Source organism: Bufo gargarizans, chromosome 5 (genome assembly GCF_014858855.1).
Source record: "Bufo gargarizans isolate SCDJY-AF-19 chromosome 5, ASM1485885v1, whole genome shotgun sequence".
Lineage (NCBI taxonomy): Eukaryota > Metazoa > Chordata > Amphibia > Anura > Bufonidae > Bufo > Bufo gargarizans.
Genome location: NC_058084.1, coordinates 271,624,957 through 271,643,895, shown reverse-complemented (window position 1 = coordinate 271,643,895; position 18,939 = coordinate 271,624,957). Strand labels below are relative to the sequence as shown.

General features: G+C 40.3%; 1 protein-coding gene across 1 annotated transcript in view; it reads right to left on the bottom strand.

Moving 5' to 3' along the window:
- Positions 1 to 2,311: 2,311 nt before the first annotated feature.
- CTNNAL1 (catenin alpha like 1) overlaps positions 2,312 to 18,939 on the bottom strand; it is a 225,483-nt gene continuing 208,855 nt past the window's right edge. Inside the window, exons 13-19 of the mRNA XM_044294669.1 lie at positions 13,859 to 13,909; positions 12,657 to 12,811; positions 9,186 to 9,234; positions 8,182 to 8,238; positions 7,042 to 7,161; positions 5,222 to 5,305; positions 2,312 to 3,259 (exon numbers count right to left, since the gene is read on the bottom strand). Of these exons, the coding sequence (XP_044150604.1) occupies positions 3,095 to 3,259; positions 5,222 to 5,305; positions 7,042 to 7,161; positions 8,182 to 8,238; positions 9,186 to 9,234; positions 12,657 to 12,811; positions 13,859 to 13,909 (681 nt within the window). The 3' untranslated portion in view covers positions 2,312 to 3,094. The remainder of the gene's footprint in view (positions 3,260 to 5,221; positions 5,306 to 7,041; positions 7,162 to 8,181; positions 8,239 to 9,185; positions 9,235 to 12,656; positions 12,812 to 13,858; positions 13,910 to 18,939) is intronic.

The following is an 18,939-nucleotide window of genomic DNA, read 5'->3' as shown; positions in this document are numbered from 1 at the left end:
CCAGCTACAGCACTGATGTGCATTCTGACAGAAGCATTGCGCTGCTGTCAGATTACACAAAAGTCAGTGTATGCGGCGCTGCAAGACGAGATTTCTCCTCTGCAGTAAAAAAGATACGTTTGCCGAGGCTTATGAGCTGAGGGGCGGTGTTCATATGCTTTGGCAAACACTTTGTATATAAAAAATAAATTAAATCCCGGCAATGATTTATTCATCCACATCGATTGATGTGAATGGAAAAATCGCGTTTGCCAGGGCATACGAGCTGAGTGAGTTTGGATGTTGGGCGGAGCTCCTATGTCCTGGCAGATGCCTTTCTCCTCCTCTTTTTTTTGGGCAGAGATTTTTTCATCCACATTGATCGATGCGAATGAAGAAATCTGTGCCGTTCATTTTTTCTTTCAGCCCAGAGGCTGAATGGAAAAACAAATATCTCATTACCCGTATGCTCAATATAAGGAGAATAGCAGAAACTCCTAATGCTGGCCATACATGTAATGATTGCGGAGACCCTCAAATGCCAGGGCAGTACAAACACCCCACAAATGACCCCATTTTGGAAAGGAGACACCCCAAGGTATTCGCTGAGGGGCATATTAAGTCCATGAAATATTGAACTTTTTGTCCCAAGTTAGCGGAAAGGGAGAGAAAAAAATAATAATAATTTCCGCTAACTTGTGCCAAAAAAAAAAAAAAATCTTCTATGAAATCGCCATGCCCCTCATTGAACTCATTGAATACCTTGGGGTGTCTTCTTTCCAAAATGGGGTCACATGTGGGGCATTTATACTGCCCTGGTATTTTAGGGGCCCTAAAGCGTGAGAAGTCTGGAATCCAAATGTCTAAAAATGCCCTCCTAAAAGGAATTTGGGCCCCTTTGCGCACCTAGGCTGCAAAAAAGTGTCACACGTGTTATCGCCGTACTCAGAAGAAGTTGGGCAATGTGTTTTGGGGTGTCTTTTTACATATACCCATGCAGGGTGAGATAAATATCTCTCTAAAATGACAAGACTCCTCTCAGCTCCACCCTCTGCCGTATGGGGATAAAGATGAATGATTGAGAACATTTAGTTAAAGCAATTTGGGGATCCGATCAACATTGGGTTGTGGTCCACATTCTCCAGTCTCCGGAACCAGAGCAGACTCTGATCACACAATTTGTTGAGTAGTAAGAACCTGTCTGTTTTTATCCTTTTATTTATATAACTGTTTTGTGCACATTTATGTATGTTTCTTATTTCTTGTAATTTTTACTTAGTACTGTACCGCTTTTACTACATTAAAGCACATCTTTAATGGGTTTTGCCTTGTGCCCTGAATGAGCCCAGTAACCTCCATTTTTAAGTGTCTGAGTGCGGTTTGCGTTACCATGTATTTTCTATAAGTGTGGCCAGTGCTACTGTGAGCCTGCTTGCGAGTGGGGCGATGTGGGGTTTTCTATGATCCCCTAATTATTTGGTGTATTAATTGAAATGGTGGCAGCCTGTTGGGGTGTGACCTAGTTTGAATCTGAGTCCTGTGTGTAGGGGCACAAGAGTGAGTACTTGAAATAGATCGACCCTTGGCAGTCGCACCCAGTCACATGATAGGGCAATTCCCATATGTGACATTGCTAAACAGATATTAGCTTAATTTCCTCCGCAATTGCGCTTTACCATTGAGAAGCACTGCTATATTAATCTGTGAATTTCCCACTTCTGTTTAGTAACTCTGCATCATCTAACCTCATGGGCAGACTGAGTCAATGATTCCTTCACAGGTATCTCTGTGGTATGTTCCTTTTATTGTGCAGAGAACCTCATTGCTTGATAGTGTTCATTTGTACAAAAATCTTTCTGTAGTATTACATTGAATTGTTGTATATGCAAGTGTGAATACACTTAGAAACATGGAAAAACCTATTATGCTTAGTTCAGGGCAGTGTACTTATCAGGTAGTCTTTGAGTAAGTTGTGCGCCAACATCTCAGGCCCTGCATTATTCATATTACAGGGTCAGCTTTTTCTAGAGTGTTCCTAAGAGAGTGTATGGCTGGGCAGACATGGCTATATTTGCATTATGTGTTCCAGCCACAATTTTCTTGCCAACATTGAAGCAGTTTTGTCTTTTTTCTGGGATCTGTTTTTGGCAAGAAATGCATGACGAACACACTGCAAATATGGCTATGTAAAGAAGTCCTAAGCGTCTCATCATTAGCATTGCATTCATATAAAAACAACCAGAGTGAAGAAATAGCTGAAACGATATTGTTATACTCTTCTTGACTGGTATTTTGCCATATTTACATATGAAGTCAGAAATGGACACAAAAGATTCATTAGAATTTTATTTTAAAAATAGAATCTTACATTGTAAATGTTAATGTAAAAAAACTACATTTTCATGAAACATAAATATGGTATACATTCTGAGAAAAGATATCTTCTTTAACATGCATTGTATATCCTAGGATTTAAAAGTAAGGGTGAGCTTTATAAGCCTATGAGAGTGACAACAGACCCAGGGAAACCTTCACCATGTTCCCACCTAGTTGCCATCTCCAGCAGCTAACTACAAGACCATCCTCAAATCCAAGAATGCAATGCGTAGCCAAACTAGCTGAGAAAATAGTTATTTATGAGAAAATCTCCAATAAATTTATAGATTTCAGCAGCAAATTTACAATGATGGGAGAGGGGTGCAGGTTGTACATGTGGATACAGTGTGCTGTTTATGTTTGGTTGTGAACATCAGTGCTTCAGACCACAACATATTGCCCTGATACAGGTAAACACAATACAACTGAAAAAACTAAATTCAGGATGTTAGAATGGAACACAGCAAATAGAAATCAGGAAATCTGCATATTACACGTATACAAACCATAGCAGCATCTTTGGGTTTAGGTTTCCATTAAGACATTCACAACAGATCTTTAGATAAACAATGTGATTGGTGAGAGGAAGAAAATGCATTCACATTTAGTAAAGAGTTCTTCCACCGGACATAGCAAATGTGTAAAAGTACAATGGTACCGATAAGATGTGGAGCAAAACACAAAAATAAACATCACGTGGAGCTTAATAGTCGACTTCCTCTTCAGAGACTTTACATTGTTATTTACTTTCTAAAAAGGTCAGGCTAGCTACATGATGTTCCAAAGACTTTACTGCAAAGGCTTCCACTGTTTTTCCTTCTAGTCCATCTTCACTTGAAACATTCTGTATTCGGTTTTCTTTCCAGGATCCTGGTGGGCGGTAGCATCCATTACCTGCTTTACACTGTAAAGCAAAATAATAATTTACCTAACTCAGATACAATATTCCCTTTCAACAACAGAATATACCTCATTCATACACATACAGGGCTAAATATGTTATCAGTTGTGTGTAGGGTCGTAATTCATGACAGCCAGAGCACATAGGAGAGCTGAGACAGCTAATGAGCTCCCTGCTTTGAGCTAACCCGTCCAGCTGTGTTATTAGGATGGGCTTTGTGTAAACTAATCGAGCAGTGGCCTTTTTATTTTCCCTGATGCTTGGTCTCTACAGAAAACAAGCCATTATAAATAATACAACTTATTTGGTAATGTGTTTATAATAAAGTAACGTGTTTTCAGTAATTTTATTAATTCCCAAATAACCCCTTTAACCATAACAACAAAGGATATACTACAGATTTGTATAGTGACAGATAATGTACTACTCATGGTACCAAGGACATGCCTGGATCATTTACTGAGGCGCTAGATGGGGTCCTCTTCTTACTCCAGTGGAGTAGTTGCCTTGAAATGGAGGTCCCCCTACTTATCGGTGGCTGGTCCCTTTTACTGTCTACTGTTGAGTAGTGATGGCCAGTTCGCAGTGTTCGCCGACAAACACATGCGATCTGCCATCTTTATTCCCAAGCCCGGCGATGCAGAGGCAAGTCCTTACCTGTGCCTGCGCTGCGAGCCGCTCTGAAACACATGCGGTCACTGGGAACAGGCAGTTCTAAGAACAGACTTCATCGGGCTTCAACGTGCTCCCGATGACCGCATGTGTTTCAGAGCAACTCGCGGCGCAGGCACAGGTAAGGACTTACCTCTGCATCACTGGGCTTGGGAATAAAGATGGCAGATCGCATGTGTTCGTCGGCGAACACTGCAAACTGGCCATCATTGCTGTTGAGCCCTTTTCCCATATAATCACTTCCTTCTGGTTCTGACGCATTTCCCCAGCCAATGCTTGGTTCATTCAGGGGATCATAGTGCAATAAAATGTAGTTTCTAGGCAATATTATCATAATGTCAGGTCCATCTGATTGAAACTACATGTTATGGTCACTGTATTGTGTAACCCTTGTTTTTATGGTAAATGCTGGTCACACTTGATATGAACCAGTGATATTGTTAACTATCGAATCATTGTCTGTGCTCAGTTGAAATGTTTCTCATTTAACTCTTGCACGAACAATGATGTAACTGCACATCGTTGGTGCAATTTAAGTTTATGGAGCCCTCACACAGCTCTGTGGACAGAATTATAAAAAAGTTATGGCTGTCAGAATATGGCAATGCAAAGAAAATAAATACTTTTGAAAGGTTATTGTTTTACGTAGTTAAACATAATAATTATAAATTTGGTATTGCCGCATTCGTACTGTCCTGCAGAATAAGGTATTTTTCATTTTTAGAACATGAATGATGTAAAAACAAAACACCAAAAATCTTTGCGAAATTGCCATTTTTTCCAGTTTTATACCACCAAAGAATTTTTCCCTTTTTCCAAAAGAAGCTACTGTATGGTAAATTAAACTGTTCCATTAAAAAAAAAAAAAAACTTATATCTGTTATATGAGCGGAACACAAAAATAGGACCTATGGAAGGAGGAGAAGAAAAAAACAAAAATAAGCTGTCCTGAAACGGTAGAAGGGTAATATTGTAATTGATACACAGCGTCTTAGGCCGCTTTCACACAGTGTTTGATCAGTGATTTCCAACATACTATTAATCAGCAACTGAAACTGAATAGTAACACTTTCCGTTAAATTGCTATTCCTGCTGTGGACCTAGTGGATCACTGGTGAGCATGGAAAAGTAAGGTGGAGATTGCCTACGTTTCTAAATGTAGCTGTCTCTCTATATACCCTACTATATGTGTCTGTCTTTTTGTAATAAGGATCAAGCATGTTACTGAGAGAAAATTAGAGGTGTGCAAAAATAAAATGAACTGATTATACACTTTTTATTTTAGTTGCTCACCTTCCGTAGTAACTTGCAGCAAATTGGAAGAACTTGGGAAAGTATCATCATGATTGCCTTTGATTTCTGAATACATGCGTCAACCTATATGATAAACATAAATCCAACAATTATCCGAACGATAAAAATAAAAAATAAACTTCCCCTGTTACCATTTTTCAAATGTGACCATTGTGTGTAGCCTACTCAAAGGTTTTTTGGACATCCTTGGCCACTTACAATGTTTAAAAAAATTAATAAATAAAGTGTTCACCTCTTTGCATCACAGTGTCATCAAAGGGGTTGCGGTGGTTGCATATGCGAGTGGCCCCCACCACATCACTGCATGCTTTTCTTTACAGCTGCTCAGCACCATGGCCGATAATGTAGTGCAGTAAAGGAGAACTTCAATGAACTTGTTCATTGGCAGTAAAGGGAAGCACTCATTGGTTAAGAGCAGCTCTTGTCACACACTATTAGTGGATCACTGTGGTAATCAGTAGAGATGAACGAATTTCCGGTTATGAAATGAGTTTACTGGTAAAAGGTAAATTGCGTTTAGATTCCGTTACCATGGACCATAACGCACTTCTATGACGGAATGCCTTTAGAGGCATTCCGTTATTCATTCCGTCATAATAGAAGTCTATAGGCTGCATAACGGATCCGTCCCATTTCTTTCGTTATGCAGGAGAGGACGGCATTCAGACATAGAACTGCATTATGGTCCGTGGTAACTGAGTCCATAACGCAATTCACCTTTTACCAGTGAATGAAGCATGAATGAATTTCAAAATATGAAATTCGCTCATCTCTAGTAATCAGGTGCTTCCAGGAGCCAGGGGGAAGCTCCTGACTGAATAGTGTGGCAGCTGCAAAGAAACATAGTCTGGATATGCAATTATAGTGAAGTTAATTTTGCTGTGGTTTTTACACAAAACTAAAAAAATTGAAATAAAAATCACGGCAAAATGACAGCTGAACTAAGTGGGTATGAAAGGGGATTCTCTTAAATGTTAATAACACAAAAGGCTTTCTGTCTTAGGATGTATTTACACACATAGGTACTGTATGCATATTTATCACAAAAGTGTGACAAAAAAAACCCAAGCAGTTCCACAATATTCCCTAATGGCGCATTTACACTGGCCAATTATTATGGTTCTTGATTGGCCAGCTAGAATGCAGGAAAAGCTCAGCAATAAAACTTATTTATTGCTGATTTCCACCAAACATGCCATTGTAAAAATAATGTAGGTTGGAAAATATAAATGCTGTTGTAGTGATAATTATATTTACAATAGGGATCGATTCTTATGTAATACTTTCAAACTAATTATTCGCCTGTGGTATGAAAAGCCCCATGTGAAAAGATCTTGCATATGTATGAGGGGGCAAATTACATTTTTTTTTGTATCAGTAACCACTGTAGCAAGAAGCTATAAAGGGTACTTAAACCCTGAAAATTATAATAAAAAAAATAAAAAATACAGAGGCAGAAATGATGCTGAGTGGTTTGCCCCTTGTCCAAGTTCCATATATTTTCTATGGATCAGTACTCGACACACTTGAACAGTTGAGTAGAGGCTATTTCATTTATTCAACAGCATTGTACAGATATGGTCACCGCTCACATCAGTCACAAGGTTTTCTCGCAAATACCAACATTTTAGGTGTGGCATTTTTCAGCAGCATCAACATTCAGATAAGCTGGGGAACACAGGTAAAAATATTTTCCTAAAGGTTTCCTGAAAGTTCTCCAACTTCCAGTGGAGGCATCAATACATGGAAACAACTCCACTTATCCCAAGTGACTGATCAATGCAGAATATGTTGTGTACCTTGTTGAATGTGGCAGTTTTGCCCTGGACAGGAGTTCTTGACGTCATCTGAAGCTGCTGACTCAGTGGAACAAGCTTCTCGATCTCCAACAACAGTAAAGGTTTGTCATCATCCTCAAGCTGTAAGGACGCAGCATATACAATATCATAGGAACATAACGTCATAGATATTCTCAACCCTCACAAATATAGTAATAGGGAAAACCGTTTCACTTAGGCGTCTTTCACTCTGCTGGCAGGAGTTCCGGAAGAGAGCATCCTTCTGAAGCTCTCTGATTTCTGAATTGCCGGATGTTACTGGGGTGCCTGCTGGCTCCACTGACCATACTGGGGTCCAGCGGATAACCGGCCACTACCCGGCAAATATGCTGGGATTTGGCCGGACAAGTACTGTTGCACCTCACTGAACAATCTGAAGTGCCAAAAGGTACAGTGCTAAAAAAATAAAATAAAGACCAAATGTGTCATATACAGATATGAAGGCTGCAGTTACTGCATTTTAAAATCCAATAAGGGGTAAACTGTAAATGTAACCCTAATAAATTTGACAAAAGGTGATGCAGTCCTGACAAGGGTATCCCTGCATATGAATTGTGCCTTTCATTTTTTCTTTTCAATATTCGTAACGATTGAGCTTCAGTGCTTTCTGCTGGACTGATAATTCCAGCTCAGAGTACACCAGCAGCATAAAATTCTGCTTAGTAATTTATTCATAGTTTTTTGGTTCATCATATCTTCAAATATTTTACATACCACAGATGTCAAATTTATTGGATGGTGGTTCCACAGTTCCACCTTTTTACCTCCTTTTTTAAACTATTGGTGCAACATCTTGTCCTCCAGTCCTGGGACACTGACCCTATTACATCCACAATGCTGCAGTGGATGTTCCTCCTAATGCTCACTGCAGTGAAAATCATGGCATTCACAACAAATGCCACACTTGTGATGGTACATAGACTGTGCCCTTCCTGATTTATCAAACTTTTCCACTATTTTTTGGTAGGTATAATTCAGTATTTTTCAGCAGTGTGCAAAGTATAGGGGAATACAGCACACATAACTATATCAGCCTTGCATACAGGTCTGCAGAACTCGGTAAACAGAGTATGTGACAATTTGATATTAATATTTAATTACCTGATTAGAAAAGGTCTGGAGAATTGATGAAAGCTTTAAACCAGCTGCTGCAAAAACCTGAGGAAAAAAAAAAAGGAAGAACATACTTCTTAGATCAAGAACTATACTTTTATATTTTGTAGTAGACAAATTGTACCTTAAAGAGGCTCTGTCAGCATGATCAACTCTATTAAAAAAAGGCAGCCGGCTCCTGGTAGGGCTCATCATGCTGATTAAAATGTTTTTTTTTTTTTTTTTTCAGCTGTATGCTAAACAGATGCAGAGACATTTATTCATATGCATATGAGCATGTTGCAGCACCAGGGTCAGGGTTGAATCCTTGGAGCACTGCTTTTATAACACCGTGCTCTACACTCCGCTCCCCTGGACTGACAGGGCTAGACATCAGCATGCTGTGTTCTAGCATGTACCTATCATATACACCACTTACTATAGCCTTACCACATTGAGAATGGTGAATTTCTATGCTTAGAAAGCTAATGCATATTACTGCATTATTCACAGGCACAATATATGTTTATAAAGAAAACTGTAACATGTATTAGCTTTCTAAGTATAGACAAACCATCCTTCTCTATTTAGTAATGCTATAGCTTGGTGATAAAGTGGTCAGCCTTGCATGTAGAGATCCTACGTTCAAATCTAAGGAGAGACTTATATATAATATTTTTGCGCCCTCTCATATAGCCCATAATAAAAGTCTATAGCTTTACTATATTGATAATAGTGTTTTTTTTATTCTTCGAAACCTAAAACATATTACTGGTTTATTTACAGCCACTATATACTGTATGTTTAAAAAGACACAAGCAATATGTATTAACTTTATAAGTAGGAAAATTATTCTCAATATTATAACGCTATAGACTTTTATTATGGGTTAAAAAAATTATTGTTTATTCATGGAAAATACAAGTATTTACTTTAACACCAGCGGCATTAGACAGACCCACTGAATTATAATAGAGTCCATCAGAAAATATAGCAAAGCTGATCAGGCTTACCTCTGCTTGATGAAATAAGTCCTGTGTTGTTTTAAGTAACCCTTCACCCCTGCAAGGGAAAATGACAAGCCATGAACAGCGTGTCCAACAAACAAACATTTGAAAGCAATATATAATATAATGGAAACTGATTTGGTAAGTGGGATTATGGTTACTCTGCTTAAAGCCTTTCTGAGATCTTTACAACCACTATTACATGCTGCGGAAGATTTATCAGTGTGCCTCATCACAAACTGGAGCGATTGGGGACCTACTCCACTTGTATCAGATAGACAGATCTTTTTTAAACCCCTTTAGACATTTGAGCAGTGGTGTGACATTGGCACAACATATTTACCGCTGAAGACAGCTTATTGTACAGCAGTGGACACATGCACCAGGTACAATGGGGAAAAGAACGTTTCCTACAGACTGTAACATTAAACTGTATAATGGTAAATGAACTGCTCATATGTACCAATTCTGCCCTGGTCATCACTGTAGCCACATGTAAACGATGTGTGATTCATTCAGTATTAGCCGTGTTTTTTTTCTCGCTACACACCCTGCTTGTGCATGCATAGATGCTGCTGGGATAAGGCTCTTTTCACATTGGTGTCTTGGCTTCCCTTTTTACATGAGCTGTATCACAAATAAGGATCTATTTTTTAGAAGACCCTGACAGATCCCACTAACTTATATAGGGTCCATCAGCATTACATTTATTGGATAGAATGGTGCACTGTGATGCACTGAATGTCAAAGAGCAATGATAACCTGACCAGGGAGAAATAAAGCTAGCTACACATAAGATAACTATCGGCTGAGTTCTATCTTTCCTGATCCTGCCATACATATCCATTTTCAACTCGGCCGAGCATACATATGTAGTGAATAGGAGGAGGGGTGGGTCCAGAGGCTTATATCTCAGAGAACAAAAGGATCAGGCAATTGCAGTCCAACCTGCTCAATCCTTACTTCCCCTACATCTGTTGTCAGAGGAGTGTTGGGAAGACGCCAAATACATTATATGGTTGGCTGAACCTGCCAAAATGGCTAGGTTTGGCTTAAATAGATCTAATTTGTGTGGTCAGCTTTACAAAAGTATGACTATAGCCTGAGACATATAGGCTGGAGAAAGGATGAGCAAACTGATTCTATCAGTTTGGAATTTGTTCAAATTTTTGTTGTTGCAAGTGAATAAAAAGAGAGCGACTAGTACGCTACTCTGGGTTTCTGGACAAAATACTGTATATGTATTGTCTCGGGGCAATCCTCATTACGGAGAGTGCCTAGTATGAGTAGTATTACGTGTGGGGAGTATTGTAGGCCAGGCAATGCACCCCCTCCCCTGTGTTTCTTGGAAATGTATTCAAATTAGCTTTCCTGAGCCTCTCTCATGCCAGCAGATACAAGATGTGCTAATTTTAATATATTTTTTCCCGAAACCCAGAGGATCGTTGACTGGCTTATGATACTCCTCATGCATACTTGGCACGCTCAATGAGGAGAAAGAGCCCCCAACCAAGTCTGTTCAGGCAGCCAAGTAATTTTTCTTTGCTCAGCTCTGTTAAAGGGTAGTTAACAAGAAAAAGCTGGGTTCCTGGTGTGAGACACTCAGTTTCCCTTTCTTTTTGGAAAGTAGCTTGCATGTTTCTTTTCTAGAGAAACATTATGTGGGGGTGTAAGCACAGCAATAGATAACATTTCTTATCATGAAAAAGTAATAATTGAACAGCAGGAGGCTGTTCAAAAACAGAAACTGCACATTATTAATGCTGGGGCTACTCTTCTGGGGGACATTATTAATGCTGGGGCTACTCTTCTGGGGGACATTATTAATGCTGGGGCTACTCTTCTGGGGGACATTATTAATGCTGGGGCTACTCTTCTGGGGGACATTATTAATGCTGGGGCTACTCTTCTGGGGGACATTATTAATGCTGGGGCTACTCTTCTGGGGGACATTATTAATGCTGGGGCTACTCTTCTGGGGGACATTATTAATGCTGGGGCTACTCTTCTGGGGGACATTATTAATGCTGGGGTCCACTCTGGGGGACATTATTAATGCTGGGGCTACTCTTCTGGGGGGGCATTATTACTGCTGGGGGCCACTCTGGGGGGCATTAATACTGCTGGGGGCCACTCTGGGGGACATTAATACTGCTGGGACAGCTCTTGTGGGGGAAATTAATACTGGGGCCACTCTGGGGGACATTATTACTGCTGAGAGGCATTATTAATGCTCAGGGACGCTATTACAGCTGGTGGCACTATGGAGGACATTATGTATACTGCAGAGGTTGGGATTAAAATAAAAATAATTAAAAACAAAACAATGCTAAATCCTTTATCAATGGTCATTTTTAAAAACAGCCACCCAGACAGAAAATGGGCGCAAAAATGGTGTGTCCATTTCTATGGCCATTTTTTTCACTGTGATGTGAATGTAGATCTTTTGAATAAAAGATCTTTTGTCAGTTGTCGGCAAAAATGGTTGTTCTTTGTGTCTGTTACCAATTATCATTTATCTGTGTGTAACTCAGTAGTGTACGTGAATGAAACTTATAATAACTTATTCTTTACATTCCAGAAGCCCTTTTCCTGCCTGTAGGTTCTCATACAATTTTCATAAACACAAAAAATTGTCTAGTGCAAAAGTGCAAATACCAGACAGGGAAAAGGGAGATGCAGCTGCAGCTTCTCATGGCACAACATGACAGGAAGAAGGAATAGCAGAAATGAGATATCTAATTAGTCATGGCACACAGCAGAGATATTACACTAAGAGTTAGGCTAGTTTCACACTAGCGTTCGGCTGTCCGCTCGTGAGCTCCGTTTGAAGGGGCTCACGAGCGGACCTGAACGCTTCCGTCCAGCCCTGATGCAGTCTGAATGGATGCGGATCCGCTCAGAATGCATCAGTCTGGCGGCGTTCAGCCTCCGCTCCGCTCAGCAGGCGGACACCTGAACGCTGCTTGCAGCGTTCGGGTGTCCGCCTGGCCGTGCGGATCCGTCCAGACTTACAATGTAAGTCAATGGGGACGGATCAGTTTGAAGATGCCACAATATGGCTCAATCTTCAAGCGGATCCGTCCCCCATTGACTTTCAATGTAAGTCTGGACGGATCCGCTCAGGCTAATTTCACACTTAGCTTTTTTTTGCCAATATAATGCAGACGGATCCGTTCTGAACGGAGCCTCCATCTGCATTATTATGATCGGATCCGTTCAGAACTTTGAAAGTAGCCTTAGTGTACTTGGTAAACATGGAGAGAGAAAATGTACATTTACAAAAAAAACTGCAGAGGAAAATAAGAACTATACCCAAAATATGCAGACTATGCACATTTCTAATTGTACTATATCAAATGCCTAAAGAGAGATTAGGATTTATTTCAGTAATAAACTTTAAAATGTACAACAGCCACATCCAAATGAATTTTGAAGATATTTGTACACATAGGTTACAATGAACTGAACGCATACCTTGTAAATAGGTACATTGTGTAAGCCATACTGGACATGGTTTGTCCGTGCCTAACTAGCTCATTCTCTTGATCTTCCCATTTTTCTGCTTCAGAATCCACATCTGAAGTAAGCAGACGCAGCTCTAATCCTAGCTTGGAGATTTTTGCCTGCTCCTGTAAGAAATATATTGATTTTGTTGAAATGTTGTACGATCAGGTAGATTAACATCAACTTATTACAAGCTTTGGATGAAAAGCTGGCAATGTAATGCAATCTTCACATATAAATGTTCTTTTGTACAAAAACGGAATACCTTATGTATATCAAAATTACTTCCCTGGGTTATATAGTGTGGAGTATGTTCCGTGTAATGTTATCTTACGTATAGAATGAGATACATTACATATTCTATTCTTAAAGGAGTTCTCCGGGAATTAAGAATATTAAAATACTTAAATATTACTTTAGTATAAATATATTCCCAAATACCTTTCATTAGCTATTATGGCTCGTTTTGTTCGGGGAGCAATCATTAGGAAAAATAAAATGTCCGCCATCCTATTTGTCCACACGAAGCCTGTACTAATTACACAGGAGGACAAGTTAAAGAGCTGCGCCATTTTCCTCTCTTACTTGTCAGGGATTATGATCCTGAATACAGTTTAATATGATCTTCGGATGAATCTCTGTAGAAATGGAATGGAGACATGAAGTACACAGAGGATAGTGGGGGTGTAGATAATGAGCAGAAGTACTTGTATGCAGTCTCCATTACCACAGCCCAACATTATCTGCCCTGTCTGTCCTCTCTGTACTTCATGTCTCCTCAAACTCCATTCCTACAGAGATTCAGCTAAAGATCTCATCATCTGTATTCAGGATCATAATTCCAACCAGGCAGAGCAGAGAGGAGGATGAGGCAGCTCTTTAGCTCAGTGCTCGGAAGTAACTTGTCCTCCTGAGTGATTAGGACAGGTTTTGTGTGTACTAATAGGACAGTGTCCATTATATTTCTCCTAATGATTGCTCCCTAGACAAAATGAACCATTATAGCTAATGAAATGTATTTGGGAATATATTTCTACTAAAGTAATATTTAAGTATTTTCCTTTTCTTAATTCCTGGAGAACCCCTTTAAGGTGCAAGTCAAGAAAGCATACAAATAAAAGGTGTGTGTGTTGGGGGTGGGTGCGTGTCTTTGCATAACCATACCGACTTACCTCTCCATCAAGCTTTACAGGTTTGAGGGTTTTCAGGTTCCCACTATGTTTCTAAAAAGCAATCACATATAAAATATTAAAACATAGCAACTGCTTCATAAATTAAACAATGTCACAGTTACAACCACAGCACTCCACATTCTAGAATAAAGTAGAAAATTAACGACTTAAGTGATATAAGAAAATGCGGACAGCACATGTACCCATTGATTTTGTGTCTGTTCACATGGACAATATAACGGAGACATGCACTACTTTAGTCTGTGACTACTCACAGGAGATGCTCTGGAAATTAATTTTCAGCTTAGCAGTGTCAATGGAATATGGATGACACACGGAAGGCAAAAACGGACACATTGACCAAACAGATTCTTCACGGATGAAACATGGATGGACTTTTTCACACAGGCCAAACGGATACAGAAATGTGGAGGAGGCCTTAGGGCGCTATTACACAGGTGTTAGCAGCCATGGGTAGCACTCACGGTTTACTGCTAATTGCTAGGTTGCACCCTGAACTTGTAAACAGAAACAATGGCAAGTCCATGGTGCGGCCACTGCAGTTTTCAGCTTGAAACATATTGCTGAAAGACAACTGACTGTGTGGTTTTGCAGATGAAACAGTTGTTGCCTAACAAATAATGCAGCCAATTAGTCATTAATATATAAAGTGCATCAGCCATGCTGTTGTGGATTCACATCACAGCTGTGGCAGTGCCGCCCCGTGTACCCAGATAATGTCACTGCGAGTTAAGCCCATTTACATTTAGTTAGCCATCACAGTTATGCAGCAGATTCCATAGAACAGGGGTCAGCAACCTCCGGCGCTCCAGCTGTTTGGAAACTACAACTCCCAGCATGCATACTTTCTCTCTACTCGTCTCAGAACTCTCATAGAAATGAATGGAGCATGCTGGGAATTGTAGTTTCACAACAGATGGAGTGCCGAAGGTTGCTGATCCCTGCCATAGAACATAGAAGGTATACTGGAGTTTAGAATACACAATGCCTTGTCATGTAATTCTTTAGGTCCGTAGCTTCTAAGGCCAGGACTATTGACAGACATGGTGCGTGATGGTTTCTGTAAAATGCACTTGATTGGTTGCAGGAAATTTGCAATCAATTTTGCAGCAGGACTAATTTGGCTGTTAACAATAGAAAAGGGAACTGCATACAATTTATTAGTTTTGAGAATGCACTTAAAACCAGACTAATCCATCTCCAACCAATTCATTTTATAGTGACTTGATGCAGATAGGTTTGGAATCATAGAAGCTACAGTATAGACAGAGCTGGTCAGTATTGCATCAGTATTTGTAAGCCAAAACCAGGAGTGGGTCCAAAACAAATAACAAATAAATATTTGTAGGTTCCTCTAATGGTTTTGGCTTACAAATACTGATGCAAAATACTAACCATGTGAAGTAGCCTAAGAGTAGTACAGTGTTTTTACGGTATATTGGTCATTTTAATGTGCTGACCACTTGCCCGTCTTTCCATATTACTACTGTACAGAATGATTCATACCAGTTTCTCATTTGTAAGTAGCCTAAAGCAGATAAATACTGGTGTACAGTAATTGCAAAGCACCTCAAACTCCAACTGTAGTTTCCATTCCACTGAATCAGTGTTTTATTTAAAATCAGGTTTTCCATATCTCGGCAGTCTGGATGTGTGAAGAAAGGCAAAGATATTCTCCTACATTATCATACGCACTTCAATAATCTCCGCACTGCGGTATCATTAAAAAATCTACCGTTTTACATAATATCCAAAAATAATGATAATACATGTACCATGTATTTTCATCAACTAACCCACCTAAATTTGGTTTCAATTTTGATCTAGGGTACTTTCATAAATAACAAACTATTAACTAATCAGTCTCCCTCTCACTAAACTTTCCCCCTTCAGTCTATCCGGAATGCAGCAGCCAGGTTCATCTACCTGTCCACCCGCTACACCGATGCCTCCACCCTGTGCCAGTCACTTCACTGACTGACCATCCAGCACAGAATACAGTCATTTCCATCTACCGCCCTACTCGGGCTTTTCATTCTCCAAATGATCTAATATTTACATCCTCCATAATTCGAACCTCTCACTCCCGTCTTCAAGACTTTTCTAGAGCTGCACCTGCCCTCTAGAATGCAATTCCCCAGACAATCATGGTTAATTTCCAACTTTCTTAGCTTTAAACATGCCTTTAAAATATATAATTTCAGGCAGGCTTATCATGTTTGCTAAACTGACTCTTCCCTGTTTAACCTCCTCCCAAACCCTAATTCTGAATTGAACGCCATCTTCCGTAAACCCTCTGAATTGTAAAGTGCTGCTGAATATGGTGGCGCTATATAAAGGTTATTATTACATAACTAGGCACATATGTTTGATGCACTATAAAAGGATTTTTACTGAAAGCAGAACATCCTAAGATACACAGATACAGATGTACTGGGTGTGTAGCTGTGACCCTCAATATTGCTGTTCGTCCCCCTTTACTGTCTGCAGTGCCAGGAAATCAGTAGGTCTCGTTTTTACCTTCCTGTATGAAAGCCATACATTGACTGGCTGGAGTAAACATTCATCCAGTGAACATGCAGTTCTTATAGTAATCAGATTTATGAAGAACCCAGTTCAGAAGAAACCATTAGAAAAGCATTGTATGTCAAGCACTGTAAAGCAGAGTTCACATTTGCGTCAAAGGCTCCATTAGAGACCTCCACTGCAGACCCCATTAAAAACATGGGGCAAAATAGCAATGCACTAGTTTGTCCTGTAAATTGCCATACAGGCCCCATTAATCTGTCCAGTGCTGTTCGTTATGTTATCTGCTGTATCCAGCACTTCCATTATAGCCTTTACTCTGCTCCTGTGATGGAACAGCACAATGGAAATGATTTGTGCAGATGTGAACACAGCCTAAAACAGAAGGGACAGGACAGAATACTGAAAAGTATATGACACTTCCAGGACAAGCCGGCGAATGGAATATCGCTGAAGGCGGTGAAAGGGCGCAGGCTGCCACACTCCACTTTTTGTTGGATGAAGTGCTGGCATTTTTATATGGCAGTGGGTTTTGGGACAATTTTTTTTTCCTATAGAGAGGTTTACAGAAAAACATCAGAAACTCCAGCTACTAGACTTTTACATAAAACTTAATGGCCTATCATACATTGGTTGTAATGCACTGTGGGTTTCTGGCTGAGCACCATATATCCCTTGCAGCAGGCATAACAAGCGATTGGGTTTATGTTCTGAAAATATCTGACAGTGATTTTCTCCACATAACTAACGTTGTGTGATTGATAAATAGGGCAGTAATTCCTGGGAGCAAAATGAATTAATGATAGTGATGTGCTTGACTGGTGCGGCAGTGATGTACTGTGAATTAGGATGATTTGCCTGTCACAGAAGTGTGTGCAGGACTCAGGCCATCTCACTTTATTACATAGCATCAATCCGTTTAATACAGCAAAACTATTTGATCTGTTCAGATGCACAGCGCAAAAAAACTACAAAGCGTGGAAGATGTTCCACCCAATTACATATCAGATTAATTCGATACGGCACGTATATCACGTCATTCATCTGCTTAGAGATCTACAGCCAGTCAAAGAAAGGATTCTTAGCAGCAATGTCACAGCTCCAGAGGTTCCGAATCATGAATAGGACGGTGTGCTAGCAGTTGACAGCAGTCATCCAGACTTGTGCACACCAATAACCAATCCTCTGTAAGGAGATCTGTCCCCAGCTCTACGCCGCCCTATCTAAAGGAAAGTGTAAAGTAGTATCAGAGACTAGGGATGAGCAAACTTGTGTTTTACAAGTTTGAGGTTTGGGTTTTATTACAATTCTGATATGGATTCCGTTACCACGGGCCTAACAGAATTCTGTGACGGAATGTGTAACGGAAGGCTTTAAGAGGCGTTCCATTTTGCATCCAGTCATAATAGAAGTCTATGGGCAGCGTCACAGATCCGTCTGGTTTTCATTACGCAGGAGTCCTCTCATCCCTATCAGAGACCATGATCTCAGCGGTGTGTCACTTGGAAATATAATTTAGTTTTTGTAAAATTAAAGTTTACCAGCTGTGGTGTTAGCCAGGAGTACTCTCAATGATATGCAGGAGCTGAGGAGCCCACCAAATTCATAAGCTGCAGGCTCCCCTGCAAGGTAAAGAGGAGAAAGCTGTAGCTTTTTTTTTTTTTTGTTAAACACACAGCTGAAATCAGGTCAGTCACTAATTCAGGTCCAATCACAGGACCGTGTGCATTTTGCGGACTGTGCATCTGCAAACACAGACACTGGGTATGTGCATTCTGCATCATGGTGTGGACCCACTGACCCATGTGTTTCCGATTCCATGTGGCTTCACTACAAAAGATAATACATGTCCTATTCTTTGTCATGTCTTGCAGATCATGGACCCATTGAGTGCACATAGCCAGTGTCCGTGTTTTGTGCATCCACAGTTTGCGGTCTGCAAAATGGACACGGTTGCGTGAAAGGACTCTTATGCTGCCCTCTGATAGAGCAACATAAATCGAATCATATATTAACTTTAAAAACAGTCATCTAAATAGGTAAATACATCAAAATCTATATGCCCTGTGCTATATAGGTGTAAGAGCCTATGAGAGAAGCATAGGCTCTGATTCACCTTACACTAGGCCCAGGGGCTTAGCTATAGGGGGTGCAGAGGTAGCGGTCGCTACCGGGCCCAGGAGCCTGAGGGAGCCCAAAGACCCTTGTGTTGCATAAGATACCTGTATTATAGAAAGTGCATGCTGGTTAAGTTACACCTCTGGCTGGAGGGAAGGAGTTAGGTCAAGAATTTGGCATGGGGGGCGTATCAATTTTTTCCTTAGGCAGCATGAAGGTTATGTGCTTCCCTGCCCATGGCCAGAAAGCACTGATGGAAGGGGGCCCAAGCTGAACTCTTGTACCAGGGCCCGTGAGCCTTTAGCTACGCCCCTGACTAGGCCTCCCCAGTCACTCCCACTTGTAGAGTGTGCAACTGTGCGAATCTATTATCATCTTTCTGAAAGTGCTTTTAATTCCACGCTGTACATCTAGGA